Below are 24,311 nucleotides of genomic sequence, written 5' to 3' on the forward strand. Positions count from 1 at the left end.
GAGTGACTCTTGATGAACCAGATGGACGGGCCCGTGGCTGGATCACTAATGGACACAGGGCACCACTTCAGTCAGGCGCCAGCAAGCTGGAGGAGGGGTACTGGTATGGGCTGCTATCATTAAGGATGAGGTAGTTGGGACTTTTCACATTGAAGATGGACTGAAACTCCCAAACCTACTTCCAGTTTCTAGAAGATACTTTCTACAAGCAGTGGTACAGGAAGAAGCCCTCAGCATTCTAGAACGCCATGATCTTTATGCAGGACAATGCTCCATTACATGGATCAAAGTACTGTACTGCTTGGCTAGCAAGCAAGGGCCTTAAAGATGCCCGAACAATGACCTGGTCCCCTTCTTCACCTGACTTCAATCCTATTGAGAACTTGTGGGCCCTTCTCAAATGTGAAATGTACAGTCAGGGAAGACAACACACCTTTTTGAACTGCATTTGGGATGCTGTGGTTCTTGCTTCAGTGAATGTTGACTGTGAACAGATCAAGAAACTGACAGACTCCATGGATGGAAGGCTCATCGCAGTTATTGAAAAGAAGGGTGGCTATATTGGTCACCATCATTTTTAACAGTCCTGGAGTTTGCAGACATGCAGAGCAATTGTGGGATCCTTTTCCTACACTCTGCGGTCCAACTCATTCCAAACAATCTCAATTGGGTTGAGGTTGGGTGATTGGGGAGGCCAGGACATCTTATTCACTACGCCATCACTCTACTTCTTGGTCAGATAGCCCTTACACATCCTGGTTGTGTGTTTTGTGTTATTGTCCTGTAAAAAAGAAGAGATTAAAGTTCCACTAAGCACAAACCACATGGAACGGCCTATCGCAGAAGAATGCTGTGGTAGCCACGCTGCCTTGAATTCTGAATAGATTACTGACAGTGTCAACAGCAAAGCAACCCCACATCACAACACCTCCTCTATGGAAACCATACAGGCAGAGATCATCCGTTCACCCACCCTGCGTCGCACAAAAACACAGGGTTGGAACCAAAAATATCAAATTTGGACTCATCAGACTAAAAGGACAGATTTCAACCTGTCCAATGTCAATTTCTCGTATTTCTTGGCCTAAGGAAGTATCTTCTTATTGGGGTCCTTCAGTAGTGGTTTCTTAGCAGCAATTCACCCTGGAAGGCCTAATTCACAGTCTTCACTGAAAAGTTGATGTTGAGATGTGTCTGTTACTTGAAGTCTTTATATGAAGCATTTATTTGGGCTGCATCTGGGTAAGTCATCTGGCGGCAAACAACAAGCTTCAGTCAAAGTGTTACAAGAATTGTCTTTGTAGGGCATGTTGCAGATAGTGCAACAAACTAAAAACATTCTGTGGAAGGAAATCCGTATTCAGTTTGCTTGAGTGGCCTCCGTAATAACCAGATCTCAACAGAGTAGAACATCTTAGGGATAAGATGGAACAGGCTGTTCGCAGCATGAAGTTACCTCCATCCAATCTACAGCAGCTGTCTGATGCCGTCGTGTCAGCACGGATCACCACCATGTTTCTGTCACCTTGCATAATCCCAAAGAATTCTGTCTGTTCCCGTTATTAGAAGGAAGTACCTAATAAACAGGCCACTATGTGTATAAGATCATTGTAATTATAAATGTAATTTCATTTTTAAACGTTGATCTTTAGAGTATTTTGAAATTGCAATTACTATATGTACTTGGTTGTGTTTGCCTATGTATGAATATATACATGTATCAGAAAAAACTATTTATATTTTACACGGCGTTAATGTAAGATATCATCCACACATTAGCCCTAGTTGGATTTTACCCTGTACGAAGTTACTATAACGACATCATCCGGCTCACTAACATTCATGCAGTCTTATAAGACTATAAAAACATTCATTTGAACAGCCCACATTCTTAAAACTCAAGATATGCTTGTACTGTATCATTCTCAGCTGCCACCATTAAAAATCCCCATACACAGGCTTACAACAACTAATCAATTAGAAAAGGCAATGTCATAATAAAAATCATAATTTTTTATTATGACATGGCAAAAACACACAATTTATATATAATGTATATTAAATTAATCCTAGAATGTTTTGTATCAGATTAGTCATAATAATAGTGAAAAGATTAATTGATTATTAACATAGTTGTTCGTTCCATACCTACAGGCTTATGATCCCAGTCGAGAAGCTAAGCTAGCTAAGAAAGCGACGCTACGCAGCAGCAGTAGTCAGCAGCCACAGAGCTGTTATCAAACTTGATCTAGCACAGAGAGACGTGGGAAGCAGCTTTGTAGTGTTGTGCACGTTTGTCTCTTCTGTTTCTTAATGGCTTCATCTTCCCCTAGTTGTCTGTCTACCCGCCCTCCCACTGCCCCCCCCCCCCCACACACACACACACACACCCAAACACCACCACGTCCTTATATAATCTCCCTCTCGTGTCAGTGCATTCTCAGTGAGCTCTGTGTATAATCCCTGGTGTGTGTGTGTGTGTGTCTGGAGCAGATTGTACACGGCATGTGGCGGATGTGGCGGAGGCTCAGCCTGCTGACGCTGCCCACCCAACCACAACAAGGAGACTGTGTGTGTGTGTGTGTCTGGATTTTGTGTGTGCTTGTATGTGTTAGAGCGGGAGAGGGAGGGGGAAAGACGAGAGTGTAGTCCTGTAGGTTTGTCTGTGAATGAATGTATGTGTGTATGTGTCTGTGTTGGGCCCTCAGGCTAGACTCTGCTGGGTCACTGTAGTGAGACGATGTCTGTCATTGGCCAACTAATCTCTAGTCATGTGATAGTGCTCAACCATCAACAACATCCCCCCACGCATCCCCCCTCTCCAGACAGACTGTCAACTGACTAACGCAAAGACAGACACACTGACAACTGACTCACCAACACGAAGACAGACACACTATGAACTGACTAAGCAACACAAAGACAGACAGACACACTGTCAGCTGACTAACCAACACAAAGCATTCTTTCAATTCACATAACCTACTGCTGCTCTTTTCTCTCCTACCTTTCTCTCGGCCTCTCTCACTCCATTCATCAGTGTTCCTCTGTTTCACTGTGACTCATCGTGTTGAGTGTCAGAGTGTCTCACCAGCCAGCCAATCATCCGCTGTCTTTACTATTCAGTTAAGGCAACCTCCAGACATAAGAAGCAGCGCTGTGGAGTGCATCTAATCCAAGGAGATTTGGCTAAACAGGGCGTGTGCGCGTCTGTGCGTGTGTGTAATTGTAAAATGCACGTGCGTGCAAGTAGACGGCATTGTTCTTCACTCCGGTGTGTCTCCCCTTATCCCTCTCCTCCCACAAGACAGATACTATCAATGTGTTAATACGTTCATTAGCAAGCTGCCCTCACACGTCCTTATGTCTACTCAGGTCTGACTTCAAACTCCGTATTAACCCCACACAGAGAACCAACAAAACCCTTAGCAGATTTAGAACACTAATCTTTACCTACGGCTTCATCATCAGAGTTGGAGTAATACAGTTGGATTGACCTTGGAGTGCCTTTCCTGCTGGACCTATGAGGAGCTTACGTCGATGGAGCCCCCAGAAGCCAATCTGGGCGAATGTGTGTGCCGTTCCGGCATTCCTCTGTGGTACCAGACAGTTCAGACAGGTTTAAGACTCTTAAAACAGCCACAATCCTCCGCTACATCTGGCCCCCGTCTTTTATCCTCAAAGCTTGGGCTCACACTATCATGTGTCAAAGACACGGTTAGCGTACCAGGGAGCGATCATTTTACAATTCCATCTCCTTCCCTTCCTCCTGGCCCCTCCTTCCTCCCCTCTGACACTCCCTCCATCTCTCTCTCCATTTTCCCCTCCATCTCTCCCTGCCAACCTGTGACTGTAATGTTCCTGAAGAGAGCAGCGTGTGCCAGGCTGAATCAGACAGATGAGCTGGGAGTGGAGTAAGAGGCTGAGAGCACTGCATTAATCCCCCCCCCCCAACCCCGCCCCCCTCCCCCGGGATGTATAGAACACACACACACTGGCTGGGTGACCGCATGGATGGTCATTATAACTGGACCCCTGCGGAGCCCTTCTTCCTCAAACACAAACTCTACACACACACACACACACACACACACCCCAACACATGACACAAACACACAAGACAGAATCATGCCTATTTTCTGGACAGGCTCTGATTAGACAGTACAAGGATGTGGTCTTATTTAAAGATACACTGAGATTCCAGAAGAGCTGCGAAATCCGAGCCTGTCCAGTAATTATAAATACAACAGCCCATAGACACCCTCACGCCTGTGTGTGTGTGTGTGTGTGTGTGTGTGTTCATGCGTTTGGTTACACTGACATTGTCTCTATAGACTAATCACAGTAAACAAACAGGAGTGGGCTCCATACAGGCTGCGCAAAAAAGCTCCAGAGTGAGTGAATTAAACACCACAAAACCAGTCGACCCTGGATCCCTACTTATGCTTTTATATTATGGCGCTGACATTCCAACATGCTTCTCCAAATGAATCCTGATGTCTATTCCATGCTCAACATCATCATCAGCCGGGTCGTAAATCATTCCGTGGAAGCAGAATGTCAGCGGGCGGGAACGTCCCGTACCTTGGATTTAAAACTACACAATAATGAATGACACAGCAGCCTAAAGAAACAGTGGGCTGCTGCCTGCCTGTGGAAACAAGTCTTGACTTAGTATACATGACAGGTCTACCTAAATATAGCCTAAATATAGCCTTCTGGGTTAGCGCTGCTGCAGAGCCGATGAGACCTTGTCTGTTACTTCACATTATTTACGTGTCTGTGCTTGTGCTCTCCTTCTCTCTTTCCTACATCGCTCCCTGTCCCTCTACCTTTGTCGTTATCAGTCTCTATCTTTATCTCACTGACTGGATGCCTCTCGGTTCTATTTTTCACACTTTTCTCCCCCCTGAGACCCTTTCCCAGCCTCTCATCCTCACTCCGTCCATCTCTTCCTCTGTACCTCTTAATTCCTGTTCCTCACTCTTCCTCCCGACAGATCACTGCCCAAGCAGTAGGCATCACAGACAGGCTAATGTAGAGAAACCACCCCTGTTTGGAAACCTCGATCATGGCCTAGCCCTTCATGCTAACCTCTAGCACAGCTGTTCCTACATAATGTACATTTACACAGACGTATTCTTTTGTTTGTCATTTTAGCATGCTAAGAACACATTCTTATTTACAGTGACGTAGAGGTAACGGTCTGGCCCAGGTACAGAAAATATGATATACTGTCAACATGGATATCTGTCTTGATACAGCTACCCTCCCAAGTCTACTGAGACCAGGTAGGCTAGCGTTGGGGAATAGGCTTCATTCTCAACCGTTTTTGCCTATTTTTTGGCCAAGAAAGGTCATGACATTTAATATGCATGTATGATGGCTGATCAAATGTCACCATCTGCCCCCAGTATAACACAGTTCTCCAGTAAGGACTGCTACACAACTATCCACACACCGCTAACTGATGGATCAATCAAATATATATCCAACCCAATGTGATCATCTGCAAAATCTACTGCCTCTCCACCCCACCCCCCTCCACCCCCCTCCACCCCTCTCTCTCTCCACACCCCCCTCCCTCACTCTCAATACCCCCCCTCACTCTCCACACCCCTCTCTCGCTCTCCCCACACCCCCCTCAGTTTTTTTTATATACAATTCAAGACAAACAGAGATAGACAAGAGATATGGAGGGGCTCAAGCTGTGGCAGGGAGTGGGGGGGGGGTCATCTCCTATGGTGGTGTATTGGACAGGCATTCATGTGTATGGTCAGAATGACAGTGGAGCTCAGATAAGAGTGGCTGCCTTGAGACAGTGTTTTGTGTGCAGTAGGAGGTGACTAAATGGAGGAGAGAAGGAGGAGGCACATCTAAAACGGAATAAAACTCACCATGATGTAGTGTCTCTGCATCTCGGTCTTCTCACTGGCCAGCTTCTCACACTCCAGTTTCAGGCTGCCAAGTCAAGAGGTAGCACACACACACACACAGACAGACACACCTATCAACAAACTGATCTTGTGCCAGACCTACACTATAGCACCTATGACGACCGCCCTGCTCCAGCCCAACCTGAATGTCTCCTTTGTGTCAAACAGAAGAAGGGTTATTGATCTAGTTGGATCGATCAGACGGAGAGACTGAGGAACATGCCGGGAGACCATGTTATAGCCGTGGCCAAGAGTATTCAGCTCATGCTGTAAGCTGGGCTCTCACGATTAAGGTCACGGGAGGTCAACTCTACTCAGACCATCTCTTCCATCATAACATGGAAGTGCAGATCTTTTCACCATGACCTGCTAGCCTGAGGTTTGTGATGTTTGCCAAATCTGGCAGTATTTCCTGGGATTTGAAGATAATGGCCCAGAGTATGCACAGACACCATGATCTATAGCCCTCAAACTCAACTCAGTTCTACTGGCTTCTGGACCTTTTCTGGTTTGGTCTGTCTTGGACTATGGTGATTGTGTGTACATTAATGCTACAGGGTTACCATGGTTCTCCTAGATTTGTAACAAACATAAGACCTCTCACACATCACTTGAGCTTATCAGCTAATAGGATGGCAATCCTTAACTTTGAGGAGGCATTATTAAGTGGAGCAGCAGAAATGCTGCAGTATTTCCCAGGAGCATCACCTGGTCCTTTGGAGAAAGAAGTGGAAGCTGCTAACTGACGTCCACACATAAACTCATAGATGACCACATCCTCACTCTTCTAGCTGGGCCAGTAACAGAAGTGTGGTTGGTTTGAATCCGTGAACCAAAAAGTTGCAAAATCGGTTGTACCGTCAAGCAAGGCACTTACTAATTACTAAACCCCTAATTAACTTAGAAGATGCTCATAAGAGATAAATTACTACAATGTAATTGCACTGATGTACCTGTAACAGTCTATGGGCCTGACATGATGTGGATTGGAACGTACCTGTGGTATTGGGCCTGGAGGAACTGGAACTCCTCCTTGATGCGGTCCAGGGTCTCCAGGACTGTGAACTTGAAAGACTGGCCAGGCTGAAGAGGGACCTGAAGGACCGAGAAAAGAAAAAAGAGTCACACCACTCTGTCTCCTCCCTGGGTCTGTCTGTCCCGTCTCTCTCTCCTGGCAACCTGCCCTGCTCTCCAGAAGTGTCTCCATCACCCTCTCACAGCCACCCTCTCCCCTGTTCTCTCCCCCCCTCTTCCCCTATTGCCCCCCGCCCCCCCATCCTCTCCCTCTGGCAGGACGCTCTTGGTTAATGTATTCCTGCCTTCAAAGCACAGAGGAAGGGAAAACGTCAAGTAAATAACTTCTGGTGAATCACAGCCATTAAAAACGGCACTGTCTTTCACCTGCTAAAAGCAAAGAATCTCAACAAACGCCCCCCAGGAGACCCTTGCTCCCCTTGGAGCCTGTCTGAAGCACTTTGGGTGTTGTTCCCTTGGCTGTGTAGCTGGGGGGGGGACAGACACAGCAGGGGTGTTGTTTTAGAGGCAGAGGACGATAAACATGCTGTGCTAGTGGGTCCAGAGGTTTGGAGAAGGATTGTGCTGATATGAATATGACTGACAAGGTCCACTGGGGTTATTGTGACCTGATATTTATAGCTGCGGGGTTGGAACTGTCATAACAGAGGGACATAATACTGATACACACACTACACACGCACACACACAGCCACTACGCACGCACACACACAGCCACTACGCACGCGCACGCACACAGCTAAACTCGCGCACGCACACACACACACACACACAGACAGCCACTACACGCACACACACAGCCACTACAGGCACACACACAGCCACTACAGGCACACACACAGCCACTACAGGCACAAACACAGCCACTACATGTAATGACTGCCCTGCGTTATGTCGCATGCCCTCTCTCCCTCCGGTTCCCCCCCTCGCCGGCGTTCTAACCATCGGCAGGAGATGATGCCATCATCATCAGCAGCGCACCTGGACACAACTGCCCCTCATCACTCATTATGTTCAGTATATGTCTGCCTTGTTTTCGCCTGAACCTCACAGATTATGGTGTCCTTACGTTGTGACCCGTGTGGTGTTGTTCATTTGTCCAGAAAATATGATGAAGAGAAAGTGACTGTCGTCGTTTTGTCATTTTCCTTTTATGCCCTCACTGCCCTCGCACTTCACACTACACACACACACACACACAAACACACTACACACACCAACACACAACACACTACACACACAAACACACAACACACACACAAACACACTACACACAGAGGCAAATGTTGCCTGCCAATACTTGCTGCTATTTAACCACATGCTCCAGATCAGCAGCACAGACAGTCAACCGCACCGCACTTCAGTGTCTCTCTCTCCCTCCTCTTCATTCATTTCTCCGACCAAACCCAACCCCCGAGAGCCAATACCACACCTCATCCCTTCGACCTCCTCTTACCTAGACCTTTACAAGCCCAACTCTCTGTCCTCCCCGATCCCATCCTCTCTTCCAACACCATAAAGTCCAGTCTGTCCACAGGTTAGCTAGGCCAGGTGCTGGGTGGCTAAAATATTGGTGGTTTCACTGGGAGCCGAATGAGTCTAGACAAGTACAATTCCATAAACTTTCAATTAGGGTAACAGTGTAGGTCAGACACTCTTTCCAGTAATTACGCCGTGAGCCGAGCAGCTAGCCTTGTGCCGTAACGGTGAGGCAGCTGCCTAGACCGACGGGCTGAGCTCAGTCCACCACGCCAGAGGGGCCTGCCATCCGATTCCCCACTGACCTTGAGTCACACCACGCCGGTCTGACACATGCCACAATACGGGGGTGGCCGGGCTCTCTAACGACCGGTCCAGCTCAGACTGACCGCTGTCCCTCCCCGGCCACAACACATTACCCAGTGTGAGTCAGGCTCTCTCAATGGGTTGGGTTGTGGTTGGTTCTGACAGAGAGATATGGCTCTAGGGCCAGCGGCTCTGGGGCATAAAGTTGTGCGCGCTGTGAGGATTTCGGCCTGGTCGGTGACAGACTGCATCTCTGTTAGGGGGAGGTGGCTCTGCTGGTATCAGACAGCATGGGGGATCCTGAAAGACCAAACTGATCCAGTTAATCTAGCGGAGGAGGTAAGGGAGTAACTGACTGACCAGCAATGTGAGACAACAGCTGTCAATCACAATTTAGAAGAGCTGGAGCTGAGCTGGCACGGGGCGAGCCGAGAATTAAAAAGGATTATCTATGGATAGGAGGTGGAAAGAGGGGGGGGTGGGGAGGAGGTGAAGGGAGACGCTGGGCCAAGAGATCATGTAACAGTACAGAGCGAGAAGCCAGACCACAGCCTTCTCTCCTCCCCCTCATCTGTCTATCAATCACTAGGGGAAACATTCGATTTAGGCCGCTGGTTCTGGGCTGGTTCTGGGCTGGCAGCCGCAGCATGGGAGGTAGGGAAACAGATGCGGGTCTGGGACTGATCAGGACTGCAGAGCGTCTGTCTAGTCTGTGGCACAGTTTCTGTTCCGCCACCCGCTCCCTCTTTCTCACTCCCACTCCCTCTGTTTCTCTCTCTCTCCCTCTCTCTCTCTCTCCCTCTCTCTCCCTCCAGTATCCCCCCACACAGTATCCATCTCTCTCTCCAGTATGTCTCCTCTCTCTCTCTCTCTCTCTCTCTCTCTCTCTCCCCAGTTTCTTTCTTCCTCGCACCCCTTTATCTTTCTACAGCATCTCTCTCTCTACAATATCATTTTCTTGGTCTCTCACTTCCATTCTCCCTGCTTCAGACAGGCTGGAGGGAAAGACTTTCAGAGGGGCATGAAATAATCATCTGCCTGTGAAATATTTAGGAAAAAAGCACATGAATAGATGAGGAGCACCAAGTGTAGTAGGGAAGTGTCAGTGTGATCCCTGGTGTAGGGAACCGGGTGTGGGTCTTCTACGTCACCTCTGACTTCCTGAGCTACATCTCTACTCATTCCCTCCCACTCTCCTCCATCTCTCTCACCATTCTCTCCCTCTCACTCTCTCTCGTCACTCTGTGAGACAAAATAACTCTGGTAGTGTCTGTCTGAGGTTTGTAACAGCTGGCTGACTGATAGCACAGCCTCAGGTCTGTCCCGGGAGGAAGGAATGGTAGAGACCATGGCTACATGTGCTGGGGCACACGCCTACCAAGAGTATAGAATGGTAAGACACGCGCACGCGCACATTTAGGGGCTAGGGAGGGAGCAGTATCCTGGCCGTAATTTACTGCTTGAAGGTTCTGATGACACACTTCTAGTCAGCCTGCCAGTCAGTTACAATACAAGACCATTTGGAGATGGTGGCTTTCCATTGTGGTGAGAGGCAAAAGCCTCCACCAGCCAATACTGGATTAGAAATGGAGGGGTTGGCAGTGAAAAGGGGGTTTGGAGTGGCTCCAAACCCTGGTCAGATCAGTTCTCTTTAGAAAAAGCAACAATGGCTTTGACTGAGGGGAGACTGCATTAGGTTGAAAAGCAGAGCTAATCTGGATTGATGTGTTCATAATTGACTTAGAACCAGTTTCTTATCAGAAATGGGAGCTGAGGTAACAGTACATATGAAAAGGATGATTATATCACCCAGAAAATATTCAAAATGTAACTGCATTTCATTAAAATCCAGATGCAAAAATAGAAAAACAAGTACAGATGTATCCAAAGGAAAACAGGCAAACAACACAAAGCTAATGCCTGCACAGCACTGAGCACTCGCTCTACTCCAATTAAGGGAACATATGTGATTTGTGTAGCCAGATATTTGGCGTTGGTTTGTTTATTTGGCTGTAAAAAGTGTTAAGTTACCCTTAAAAGCCCAGAGAAGGGAAGTCAGACCCAGTACACAGACAGAACCTAGCTATAGTATCAGTACTGGGTTTAGCTAGACCCACTTCACAGACAGAACACAGCTTTAGTATCAGTACTGGCCTTAGAATCAGGAGACACATACAGGCCAACACGAAGACTAGACTTACTAGGCAGTGAAGAGCAAATACTTAAAAAGCATAGGTTGTGGAAAACCATTCTGACTGCAGGCTTGCCCTATGAAGCTAAGCGGGGTTGGGAGTGGTCAGTCCATGAATGGAAGTGGTGGATGGATGTGGATGGATGGACATGGATGGATGGACACGGATGGATGGAAGTAGATGGAAGTGGATGGACACAGATGGATGGAAGTAGATGGAAGTGGATGGATGGAAGTGGTGGATGGACGCGGATGGATGGAAGTGGTGGATGGACGCGGATGGATGGAAGTGGATGGATGGAAGTGGATGGATGGAAGTGGATGGATGGACGGACACGGATGGATGGAAGTGGTGGATGGACACGGATGGATGGATGCGGATGGATGGAAGTGGTGGAAGTGGATGGATGGACACGGATGGATGGAAGTGGATGGATGGACGCGGGTGGATGAAAATGGATAACATTTGGATGGAAGTGGTAGATGGAAATGGATGAAAGTGGTGGATGGAAATGGACAGAAGAGGATGGAAATGGTGTTGTAGAGTCAGTAGAAGCCACACTTCCCTCTGGTCTAAAGAGCAAATCCAAACACCCCAGGGCAGTGAAGGGAACATTGCCGTGTCAGGTTAAAAAGATGTCCTGACTCTCTGTAGTCTCTTAAGTTCCCACAGCTCTTATCATATAGGTGTTGATTCTGATGTCCTGGCTAGATGTCCAGTTTGACCCTCATATCATCATAGCTACATCATCAGTCATTTGCTGCCTATATATCGGCTCATAATAATAATAACAACATAATAATAATTGTAAGTTACTAAATGTATGTGGCATCTGTAGGTCGCTCTGGACAAGAGTGTGGGCTAAATTATTCCAATGGAAAATTAGTATGAACTGTTCTGTTGCCAATGCAGTGCTGCCAGAGAACAGACTCAAAACACACAGATTGCCAGGCACTACTGCAACATTGACACCTTGGTGGAGCAATGAGTAGCCTCTCTGTTCTTACTGCAATGACACACACGCACGCACACGCATGCACACACACACACACACGCACAATTGCAATCTTCAGTGGCAGAGTTTTACCTTGAACTTAACCCTATGATAAAAATACACTTCATCTTGATGGACACCACCAAAATGTACCCAAAATGTAGAATTTTCCCTGTTTCCTTGTATCCTTGCAGGGATTTGTAATACTCAAAGGCGCAATAAAACCTGTACACATATACACACTCTAGAGGTGTACCTAAAATGTTGAATTTTCACTCTAGAGGTCTCCTGCTCTGAATGTACAAGAGCTATTGCCCATCCTATGCCAAATTGAACCATACCTCTTCAACCCTTACCATAACAAAAACCTGAAACATTGTTCTCATGCCTCAACCGTCCCTCTCCGACCTCCAACTTACCTGTGATTTCAGACAGCTTATACCCAGTCTCTCTGTACATCTAAGGGGGCCGTCGACTGTCAACTCCAATTGAAAAAGTCATGGAATGGGACTGACCGAAATGCCTTATTTGAAATTTGACCTCTTACTCCATAACGGCAAAAATGAATGCACTTGCCTACATACTCTAACAAAATAAATTCTGCCCTCAGTACAGACATTGAGGATAACAAAGAGAATGGTTTCATTTGGTCATGATTAATTGCATTTTAGGACACTGACCTTTAAGTAGAATCACCCACTCGCATAAGAACACTATCCATCCGTCTCCACCATTCGAAGGCCCTCCTCCCATGAAGCTGGCTAGGTGACGACTGGAAGTGTGTGTTTGGTAACTCTAGAAACTCTGGGCGTGGCAGCTCAACCATTCACAGCCTGGTTTTACTGTTATTGTTTTTGGCTGAGGTTGCCGGCGGTTCACAGAGCAGTCCCTCGCTTCAGATAACACTAGCCACAAGAATCCAGTGGAACCAATTACAGTGTGCTGGTCCAGTTAGATTCTGATTCTATTTGCCTCGCAAAGCAGACCTGTGTTTAACCCTTTAGAAGGAATGATGAAGAGACCATGGGAGTCCACAGAACCAAGTGCTGTTGTCATGTCTATGCAGATTATGTATACAGTTACTTAGTGTTTCAAAGGCCACTGACATTTGCGAGTGATGATAGGATTTTTCCTCTCTGGTGGTGCATACAGGATGTACAGATAACGCTTGTCAAATCCAGTCTGACGTTTCAATTATCTGGATATTGATTTGTTTCTAAGATTCCGCTGTAGATATTGATTGATTTGGAAACCACTGAAGATATTGATATACAGCCCATAGAAAACAGGACTCTACCTTTGAAAAGATAGATACAAAACACTAATGGGAACTATACAGTCTTCCTCACCCTCTTTCAAGATCACACAAGCAAACACACTTCTCTGCACCCTCACACCTTCTCTGTGCTGTAGATTACGTTGCACCAGCAGGCAGCAGGAGTAAATTTCCACTGGCAGCAGTATATATTGATCTGTTAGAGTTGGCTCAATCTGGGACTGAACTTTATCGCATACAGAATACAACTCTCAACAAAACCTCTGATGTGACTAAAGACAGCTATATGGTTTTGGTGACTTCACGGCAGTTCCCATATATATTTTTATAAGCCAGGTGGTTTGAATGCTGAATACTGACTGGATGATAAATGTGGTATATGTAAGCAATAAGGCATGGGGGGGTGTGGTATATGGGCAATATAACCTGGCTAGGAGCTGTTCTTAGGCACCATGCGGCACAGAGTTCCTGGGCACAGGGGTTAGCCGTGGTATATCGCCCATATATCAAAAATCCCTGAGATGACTTAGACTTACAAACCGGTTACCAATGCATTTAGAACAGTAAATAGTGGTATAATGTCTTACCAATGGTATATGGCAACTTATAAACCAGATGGTTTGAATCCAGAAGCCTGATTGGCTGATAGCCGTGGTATATGAGACCGTATACCATGGATATGTCATCAAATCACTTCTTACTGCTCTAATTAAGTTGGAAACTGTTTTGTTAACCAATCACGGCTAGCATCTAACGCATGGTGTTTCGTGCTATTGAACAGCTAGTTGTTAGACGCCAGCTTGGAGCCAATCAGAAGAAATAACTAGTAAAAGTACAGAATGACAAGAGGGTATTTCTTGCGCATGCGTAAAAAAGATCGCCTACCCAGCGTTCCCTGCTGAGACGTAGGCAGTGTGAACGTGACAATCACTAATCAGAATGAAGTGCTAATTGTTCTCACATCAGAGTGCAAACCAAGAAACTTTATGTGCTCAACCCTTTAGAGCATTAAAAAGTCATGTGATGTCGATATAATGGTCTCATATACCATTGCTATCAGCCAATCAGCATTCAAGACGTGGTATATTCATTCTAGTATACCACACATATACATATACACATATATACATACATATATACATACATACATATACATATACATATATATATATATATATATATATATATATATATATATATATATATATATATATATATATATATATATATATATATATATATATTATAAAATTATACTGATTTTACATGCCTGCTCTTCTCAAAATGTTATCCATAAACACCAAATACAAATAAACACAAATACCTGCCTTTTAAAAACAGATACAGCACAAAGCACACATACAGACATAAACTCTACACTCTCTCTCTCTCTCTCTCTCTCAATCCCTCTCTCCCTCTCTCTCTCTCAAAATAGAGCAAATTAATTATATGTTGGGGTTCTAACACTAGCAGCATTACAAGAAAACTGCAGTGAAGTAACCAAAACTCTGTTTTATACAAAACAAAAGGAACACAAATCAACAGCATAAGTGTATTGTATTTGGACAATACAGAAAACGTTTAAGAAACATATATAACAAATAAATAAAAAATCGTGTCCCACAAAAAATATTTGGGGTCTGGCTGAACATTTCTGAATGCCACTGAACCAGAGTGAAGTTATAGTCAGTTACACCCCCCACACAACTAGCTCTGAACACCACCTGGGTGCTACAGACAGGGCCAAGGATGCATGTGTGTTAACCTTTTCAAGCACTTTCACAATGCCATTTAAATGCCTGTCCACATCTTTCAACGCAGTGACTGTCTCAGTCACTGGGCAGAGGTCAGAAAGAGAAGGGCCACTTACCGGATGCCTGCCCTGAGGGTACATTGTCCCAGTAGAAGAGATGCTCACAGTCCGCTTGATGGACAGGTCAGAGCCCGTCCCCTGGCCCTTCACTCCTTTGCCCTCCACAAGGAACACAGCCCAGTCCAGATCTCTCTTCCCTGCTCTGGTCTGATCTGGTCTGGTCGCAGGCAAGGCGGGAGAGCAGTCCTTCCTCCAGCCCAGTCCTGCTCTCTTCGCCTCTCTCCCTCACTGTCTTCTCACGGGAGCCTGTCAACACAGCTGGGAGAGCTCAGTCTGTCAGTGCATCCGACGAGTATAACTAGAAAACGGATCCCCGTGCCGCACTTTGGCTCCTTTTTCTTCTTTCCGTCTCCTCTGTGTAACCAAAGTAGCACTCTCGTTTCTCCTCTTCCTCTCTCGTTGTCCTTTTTACTCTCCGATCAGTTAGAATCCATACGCATTGACATGGCAGTGAAGCCTGAGCATTATATCGAAGTACCCCCCAGTACCTCCCTGTTCCGTCACCAACCCCTCCGACAACATAAAAACAAAAATACTACACTCCTCCATCCAAATTCACCAACAATCTACAGTACCTCCAGTCCCTCGTCTTCACATATGGAGCAGAACACGAAACTGAAGGGATGGCTTGTCTGTTGGAATAGAAAAGAAAAAGAATAGGGGGGGACTGGGAGAGAGGGAGATTTGTTTTTAATCTAAATGTAAAAAAACACCGGAAAGCAGGAAAGAACAGCAGGTCACAAGAAGATCCAGCAGGGTTTTCAGCAGCGAGTCCTACACTGTAATATATTGTGCCTGTTGGCTTCAACACAAACACACAGACTGCTAGAGCTCTGCTTAAGGTGGAGCGGCTGAGATGGCAACAAACGGAGAAACAGTGGATGATGATCCCGTTTCATTTGTGGTCAGGATGGACAAAGAATCAGCCTTGCACAGAGGCAAGCGCAAAAAGAGACACACTTCCTCACAAAGAAATGGTTACAAATATGAGTGCACATACACGTAAACAAACTTCTTAAACACAGACACACAACAGATAAAATGTGTCAGTTTTCCAGTTCACACTCAGACGCAAATGTACTTTTAAACAAGTAAATACCCCTGTAATTATTTGTCTAACAAGAAGAAAGTCCTTTCAGAACGTAAATGTATCTTCAGCAGACTGAATCTGTACACAGCTATGCAGTTTCAAGACATTCTAATAATGTAGCGGTTATTTCTGCCCAGACAGACCTATTATTTAAAGGGTATTATTTCCATAAATCTGCACTCCCACGGTTTGGCTATAGGCTAGATGAGTTTACAGAGGGCGGCTTCGCTGTTGAACTTGATCAACCAAGAATTAATCCTTTAAGGTTGAACATCCCCCTCTCAATGCTTCCAAGAGTCTTACCAGGAAAGACACATGGCGCACGCACGCGCTCGCGCACACGCACACGTGCACAAACACACACACACACTCTCTCTCTCTCTCTCTCTCTCTCTCTCTCTTACAGCACCTCGAAAAAGAGGTCACCTACAAATAAAGCTTTTTCTATTTTTACACAAGTGAGGTTTACAACAACTGACTGGCATGGTATACTACAGCTCTCACAGTATGTTCCTAAAAAAAAACTTGACTTCAAGATAGTCTAACTGTACCAGTTACTAACTAGCATTATTCCTATCCCAAACTAACCCCCACACGTCTCTCACAACGTATCCTTCCATCTCTTATTGGACTTCATCTCTTCATGTCACACACTTCATCATCCTCTCCCCCTCTTTCTCTCCCTGCTAGTGGTGGGTATTCCCTCACCTTCCACCCCTCCTCCTTGGCAGGTACGGGATTGCACTAATCATGGTTATCTAATTGCAGGGATTAGACAGGTAATTATTTACATGAGTCTGAGTCTGTTTCCCTCAGAGAGCGGATCGGGACCACAGGGTTCAGGCTGATGGGCTGTCTACGGGGTTGGATGTTCATGTGCCAGTCACCTTGCGTTGTATAATGCAGGCTTAGTCAAACCACATTTGTATATTCTATTCATATTCATATACTACACTTGATTGAGGTCGGATGGTGATGTCAGATAGTATAGACACATAAATCAAACAGACATTACAATCCTTAGTTGGAGTGTTCCACCTGCATGCCGAATTGGCACTGACGGAAGACCCCTTTTTATAGATAGGCCTACATGGCAGTAGCCTAATGAAAGCCTTATTTTAACGCATTCAGACCGCGTCAACAAATCCCACTGATTCTGTAAATAATGTCTTGAATCCTCAGAAAGTTTTTCAAACCTGTGAATGTGCAGAAAAAATGCATAACGATAGTGACACGACGATTTCATGAATGCCATCCTTTGGTCTCGGTATGACCCTCTATTAAAATTATGATTAGCAAAATAAAATGAATCACGATTTACCTATGTTACGATTTTGATATTATCCAATAGCCATTCTAAATCGTTCAAAATATGATTTTGACTTCGTTGATTGCAATTGGGATATTCAGTGATTCTAATGAGTTATCCCGTTTTTTGGGGGGGCTCTTATCGAAATGCCATCAAATAACATTTTCGGGAACAAACTGCTTCAACATGTCTAAACAGTTATAATCTATCGAAGAACATTGACAGCCATAGCTGCCAACAACTGAAGGTAATATAACTCCAATTAGACAAACCAACATTCTCGTTGAAAAAGGAAAACATTCAAGTTCAGGAAAGGAGAATATATCGTAATTCTTTAGGACCACCTTAAAAGCTTGCCACTGTCGAAAGTGCCTAATCGCTCTCTGATTGGCCGTGGGTGCTATCTACTTTAGCCAATAAACACCACTTTGTCCCACGTTGGGTCTTGACATCATCTGGAAAATCTGACCAATTGTGGCTCAGTTGGCCAATGACTGGCTGCGGGCGATGGAGAGGGAGTTGAGGAGTCTGTGGGGATTGTGGGCATTGAAGTTCCAATTATTTTGAACCCCCTCCTCACCGACTCCCACTGTCAGTCACGCTACATAAATGCTCAGTAAATTCCACCGTTAATTTAAATCCTTCTATTCCTACTGCTGTATGCAAGCTGAGCTGGCATGCTCCCTACTGGTGTCCACAGTCTGAATAGAAGATTAGAAATGTAGTGAGGGAGAGTGAAAAAATGTCATGTTAATGTCAAAGCAGAAAGTTTACAGTATCTTGAGATGAGAGACCATTCCATGCCGTGCACACATTGGACATATACTAATGAGGTGTGCGTGTGTGTGTAAAGATATAAGCCATCAGAGTATTTCTACTGTACTGTTATGGATCTGCATTGTACAGCTGTAGGATCTTCAGACATGTAGGGCTGGTTTCACAGACACAGAAAGTTTAACATTAAATAAAGTTTTCCCTAACCGTAATCCAAAACTAATGGGAACCCTAGTAACCCTATATTTTAGAAAGAAATAGCCATTTAGTATTTTGCCTTGTATTTTCTGTGTGGAATTCTGTTCCTCATTAGTAATGCACTACAAGCACACGGACAAACACAAACACATACACGCACACACACGCACACACACACTTGTCAGCAAGCATCGATTGTTCTGATAGATAGGCCTTATTTATTCCCTGAGTGAGTGTGTTTTCCACCTCTGTCCCTGTACCTTGTGGTCACCCTCACACTCCCTTTATCTCTCCATCTCCATGCTGCTCTCTGTCCATTTCTTTTCATCCATCCCTATCTCACTCTTTCTCTCTCCTATCTCCCCATCTCCCTCTCCCTCTCCCTCTCTCCATCTCTCACTCCTTTTTTCTTGTTGTTTCTCTCCCTATTTCTATTGATCTTTGTGTTCACCGGCCCCCCCTCTACCTAGGCTGTCTCTCTCAGTCATGTTTGATTATGCCCCCCCCCACTCTCTGCTCTTCACTTGTTGCCACCCTCCCCCCTCCCATGTGTGAAAGTCAGTCAGTGTCAAGGCATGTTTGACTATAATGATAGTTCTGTTTACAACCCCATCAACAGGAGAAAACATTCAACCTCCCTCTAAGCAGGATATGTTTGGTAATTTCCACTTTGAATGTTCAGACTTGGTTTTCCCTTATGAAAATATTATCAACAACAAAAACAAATTCATTCATTATAATCCACATCATTTGCTGCAGGATCATTTTCTGCTGTAGCAAACTGACTCAAGTTAAGTTCGTACCTGACAGGAAAAAGTGTGAGATTTTGTAAGATGGCAGTTGGAAAAAAATATACCCCTTCAAATGTGAAACGCAAGACATGCTTGGATGTTGTCATGGCACCAACAAAATAATTTGATTCAAAGTGGTTTGAACAGCACCTGTTTGTTTTACCTGTACTGCACCATCACGTCCAAAACACTAGCACTTGATCTTCTGACCCAGAAATGCAAACCGTAGGCTTGTTTGTTCATGTGTGTTTTCACAGTGAAAGTTCCCCTTCCTGTCTGTATTCTGCTCAGAGGCATGTGAGACTCAGTCACACTGCCATAATTTGGTTCATCCCACTTATTTCCTGTTGGATTTAGAGGTGGGTGTGCACACAGTTCAACTCACATGTACAAATGTCTGTGTGCTGTCGTGTACGTGTATGATGCACTATTCATGTTATGTACAGCATGTGTGCACGTGTGTGCACATGTGTGCACGTGTGTGTGTATGCATGCGCTGAGTAAGGTCACAGTGATAAACAAATGTTGGGAATGTCCACGGAATGAGAGATTCATCCAAATCCGGCACATTTCCAACTCAGAAACAGGGATGTATGTTAGCGACAACTTCCACTATGTGTGTGTGCATTGTTCTATATTTGTGTGCCAGCCTGCCAGGACCACGTGACTGTAGGTTACTGTTGCCATATCGGGTTGCTGTTTGTTCAGTGTGTAGGGCTGATGTCTTATATGTCACACAAACACGTCCAACCTTTCTGTTGATGTGTGATACAGCGTGGCCTTCATCGTGGTGTTTGTACAGCGACGTGTGGAGAGGTCTGTGACTCGCTAAGCACTGGCCAAATACCAAAGACAGATTTATCCTCACAAATGACACTTGATGAAGGCCAAGTTCCCTGTACATACGACGAACCAAAATGTATGTTTTTCAAATCATGATATATCACCAAAAACACAATGCCAAGATGCGCACGCTATAACCTCATATTTTCACGTTTCATATCTTCCAGCGATTTATAATTACCCCAAAGCTCCAGCACGTGAGTTCCCAAACCCCTATTCATCATATTATAATTTGTACTTCGTAGCTTTTCATCGTGGCTTTTCCCTTCCGTTATCACAGGGTGAGTCCTACCATGACTACCATCACTGTGTTTATGAATGTATATTGTTCAACTGTTTACTGTATACCAGTGTGTGGTCATTTTGCACAGCACATCCACGCGGGTCCACTGCTACACAACCCCTCTCTGTAGCTCTGTGTCTGTGTGGGTGCGTATCTGTGAGACTCAGTGTCCGTGCACATTGAGCCGGCCAGTCCATCCTTGGTGCTGTCTGTGGAGTGCCTTTCCCTTTGGGCTGCACTGTACTCTGATCGGGCTGCTTGGTTAAAGCCAATTGTGTGACTAATTGGGATTCGGGCGGGCTGCTGTGGATAAAAGCTTCTCTCACTCCTGGGCTATGTGGTAGACTGGAGTGGATGGCAGTGTTGAGGGAGGGGTGCGGAAGTTCTGCATGAGATAAATCACACACACACACACACATGCACACACACGCACACGCACGCACACACGCTCAAATCGCAATCACAGCGTGCGCAGGTGTGGGAAAACACACAGTGTGCATATACAAACATACCAATAATTGGCGTAGTGACGGTGTTGATGAAACCTTAAAGAAGTTGTGACACACAGGGAGGAATAGAAACCAAAAGAGGCGGGCAGCGAGAGGCTGGAGGGGAGGGATGGAAAGAGGGAGGGAGAGAGAGAAAAGAGAAGACAGTGTGTACATGTGTGCCTTCTGGCTGAGGGGCAGACGGTGGATGTCAGTGTTGAAAGATTCATGAAGCCATGTTTGGAGAATCCTTGGGGGAGCTCTGTTGTTTAACTGCTCCAAAACAGCTGGGCTCTGGAGCACAGGAAAGCGTGGACAGCAACAACACCTCAGTGTGTGAGTGTGTGTGTGTGTGTGTGTGTGTGTGTGTGCGCGCGTATATACATTCAATACGCACACATGTATCAAGAAACAGACCGGTTGTGCATGTGAACAAAAGAAAAGAGGTACTCAATGCAGTTACACATATCACTGACATTTCCTTTGTCAAGAGTAAAGCCAGTTTGTTAAAGTTTACTGATGTACCCAGCCAATAAGCCCACATGAGTCAGGTCTGAAACAGAGCCTAATGTAATGGAAACTGTCTAGAATGAGCCAATCTGAAGCTTCAAACCCAACGTGTTGATATTTTCTTTGAAATTAGATGCAGTCCTTCTGTGATAAAATCTCTACAGTGGGATGAAATATCGGACATTCCTATGTGGAAGCAGACGTTTCAACACAGACGTCTAACAGATGAACCCTGCAGGCTCTGTAGATGGAGATGGTTTCAGCCTGATCTGTAACGAAGACTCTACCGTGAGTCAGAATGTTTATTCAGACTCAGTGTGATCCCAAGCCTACATCCCCCTCACAAACTATCCCTCCCCAAGCCATATCACCACATCCCCCTCACAAACTATCCCTCCCAAAGCCGTATCACCACATCCCCCTCACAAACATATCCCTCCCCAAGCCGCATCACCACATCCCCCTCACAACGTATCCCCACATCCCCCTCACAACGTATCCCTCCCCAAGCCATATCACCACATCCCCCTCACAACGTATCCCTCCCCAAGCCATATCCCCACATCCCCCTCACAACGTATCCCTCCCCAAGCCATATCCCCACATCCCCCTCACAACGTATCCCTCCCCAAGCCATATCCCCACATCCCCCTCACAACGTATCCCTCCCCCAAGCCGTATCCCCACATCCCCCTCCTCTCCAAACATGACCATGATGTCGTCTGTCTATTTTAATTATTAGTCACATGCAAAACATTACATGCCACAAATATTTCTTGTCTTACACAATGGAAGTAAAGATAAGTCAATGAAAAGATAAAAGGGCTGATAAACAGATGAGGTATTTTATCCCTCCCCCATATCTTTTCCACCCTCAAGCCCTTCAATTTTTTCCTCTCCTGATCTTCCCCCACTCTGTTTCCTTCCCTTTCTTCCTCTTCCTATCTCTCCATCTCTAAACGATATCTCTCCATCCTTCTCCTTCCGTTCCCCCCATCTCTCTCCCTCCATATCCCCTTCCTCGCCCTCCATCCCTTGCTCTCTCCATGCCCCTCTTTCTCGTTGCCTTTCCCTCTCTCTATCAACACACAGCTGTGGAATGGCCAAGCAGGTTGGCTGCGTGCCTGGGCCATGTCATGCCAATTAAGTTCAGCAGCTAAAATTCTTCCATCTGGGAATTCCTCCCGTTACTGACAACATTAACTCTTCTCTGAACTGGAGAGAACTAATGCACATACACATAGTGAGACAAATACGCACAAACACACACTGAGACAAATACACGCACAAATAAATACAGCACACCAGTAAACAGATCCATAGTAATCCACGCCAAAGCAGACACCACACTCCCATTCACTCCCCCAAATGAAAGCACAAACGTATTTTCCTCAAATGGAAACACATATTCGATTTGATAAACCCCACATTCCTTTTTGACATGTTCACAATATCTTCCAACCAGAATGGTGGCAAGAAGAAATGCTAGATTCCAAAAAAGAAGAGAAAGATATGGAAAGAGACAAAACCTGAGTACGGGTTGGGTGGAATGGTGGAGTCTGGAGAGGTGTGTTGAGAGAGCCACCCAGAGACATCTACATCATTTGGCCAAATGACACCATCTGGTGGATGGCTGGGACATCATGGACACACAACAACAGTAGGGGAGGGGGAATGTTGGCAAGACTTCTGAACAATTTGGTATAATTCTACTGGAAAGGAATTCCATTTTCCAACATGTTATGCAGTATTATGGTCCAAATAAACCTGCATAGTGGGCTTTCATGGTTTTGTATTGAAGTCCTGTCTGCATTCACGGTCAGTCAGTTTGTCACTGCCATTTTGCTTGGAGTTCCATTCATTGGGGATTTTTAGCAAGAATAAAAATCAAACCATTGTGGTGGCATTGCATTTGGTTTCAGCAGAGTTGGAGGTATGTAACTGTACTTTTGTCACAAAACTCTTCCTTCCCTTATTATGTCAACCCCAATAGAAGTTACCAACAGGGTTGGAAAGTCTAGGCTCTATTGATGATAGCAATAATTACTCCCCAATGTAAAACCATTTAACCAAGTACTGTATAGCCATCTGGCTGGCTATGTTCTTCTTCACCTGCAGTTGAAAAGCATCAGAGGCAACATTTTCGGAACTTTCATCTTCTGAAGCGGCTTCATGGGACTTTATTATTAAGTTGGGTGGTCCAGTGACTGTGTCTGTGATCAAGTAGGGCAAGGAAACGAGCTGCTAGTGGATGTGACAGTTCGACAACAATTCAGACTGCCTTGAAAAAAACTAAGCTATGCAGGTGTTGGCTTTAGTGGATCTGATTGAATGGAGCCCCGCTTGTCAGAGTAACACTGAGCATGCAGGGTGTTGTCTGGTTCTGTGGGTTGGACCAGTCAGAGGCTCCGTCAGGACTGGAACACTGTGACTGCATGTTCCATAGCTGTCAGCAACCGTTGACTCACAGGCTCTCTCTCTCTCTGTCTCACACACACAACATGTGCACACACAACATGCACACACTCATACACACACTCACACAAACGCTATAAAAGTAAAAATAGAAACCCTAATTTCACATACCATCACACACACTCATACACATCTGCAAGTTAAATACAAACACACAGGTAGAACACACACACACACACGCATACAGACTCTCACTGACTGTTCTCATGGGCATCACACCCTAAAGCCCTACACACAATCCCACTATTTACAGGACATATACAACCTATTTCTACCCTGGGTACCTGAAACCTAAACCTAACTTAAACCTCAGTAGCCTAAACATTGTGCCTAAACTTTTCACCCTGAAGTTCCAGCACCAGATATAATCTATGAAATGAAACACACAATGCTCTTTATTACATCTATAGGCTTGTTCATATTGCAATACATTTTCCATGACATATCAAAGAAGGCTTG

The 24,311-nt window shown here is 45.4% G+C and overlaps 1 protein-coding gene across 5 annotated transcripts in view; it reads right to left on the minus strand.

Moving 5' to 3' along the window:
* Nucleotides 1–15,945, minus strand: part of tle2b (TLE family member 2, transcriptional corepressor b) — a 47,786-nt gene extending 31,841 nt beyond the window's left edge. Inside the window, exons 1-3 of one of the 5 annotated variants that reach the window (XM_034293736.1) lie at nucleotides 15,089–15,945; nucleotides 6,934–7,031; nucleotides 5,898–5,961 (exon numbers count right to left, since the gene is read on the minus strand). In XM_034293736.1, coding sequence (XP_034149627.1) covers nucleotides 5,898–5,961; nucleotides 6,934–7,031; nucleotides 15,089–15,112 — 186 coding nt within the window. In that variant the 5' untranslated portion in view covers nucleotides 15,113–15,945. Of the gene's footprint in view, nucleotides 1–3,007; nucleotides 3,053–5,897; nucleotides 5,962–6,933; nucleotides 7,032–15,088 lie in introns of those variants that run through there. The other 4 variants (XM_034293735.1, XM_029121546.2, XM_029121547.2 and 1 more) reach the window with 4 other exon arrangements.
* Between the last annotated feature and the right edge of the window lie 8,366 nt (nucleotides 15,946–24,311).

Source organism: Esox lucius, chromosome 8 (genome assembly GCF_011004845.1).
Source record: "Esox lucius isolate fEsoLuc1 chromosome 8, fEsoLuc1.pri, whole genome shotgun sequence".
NCBI classification, from domain to species: domain Eukaryota; kingdom Metazoa; phylum Chordata; class Actinopteri; order Esociformes; family Esocidae; genus Esox; species Esox lucius.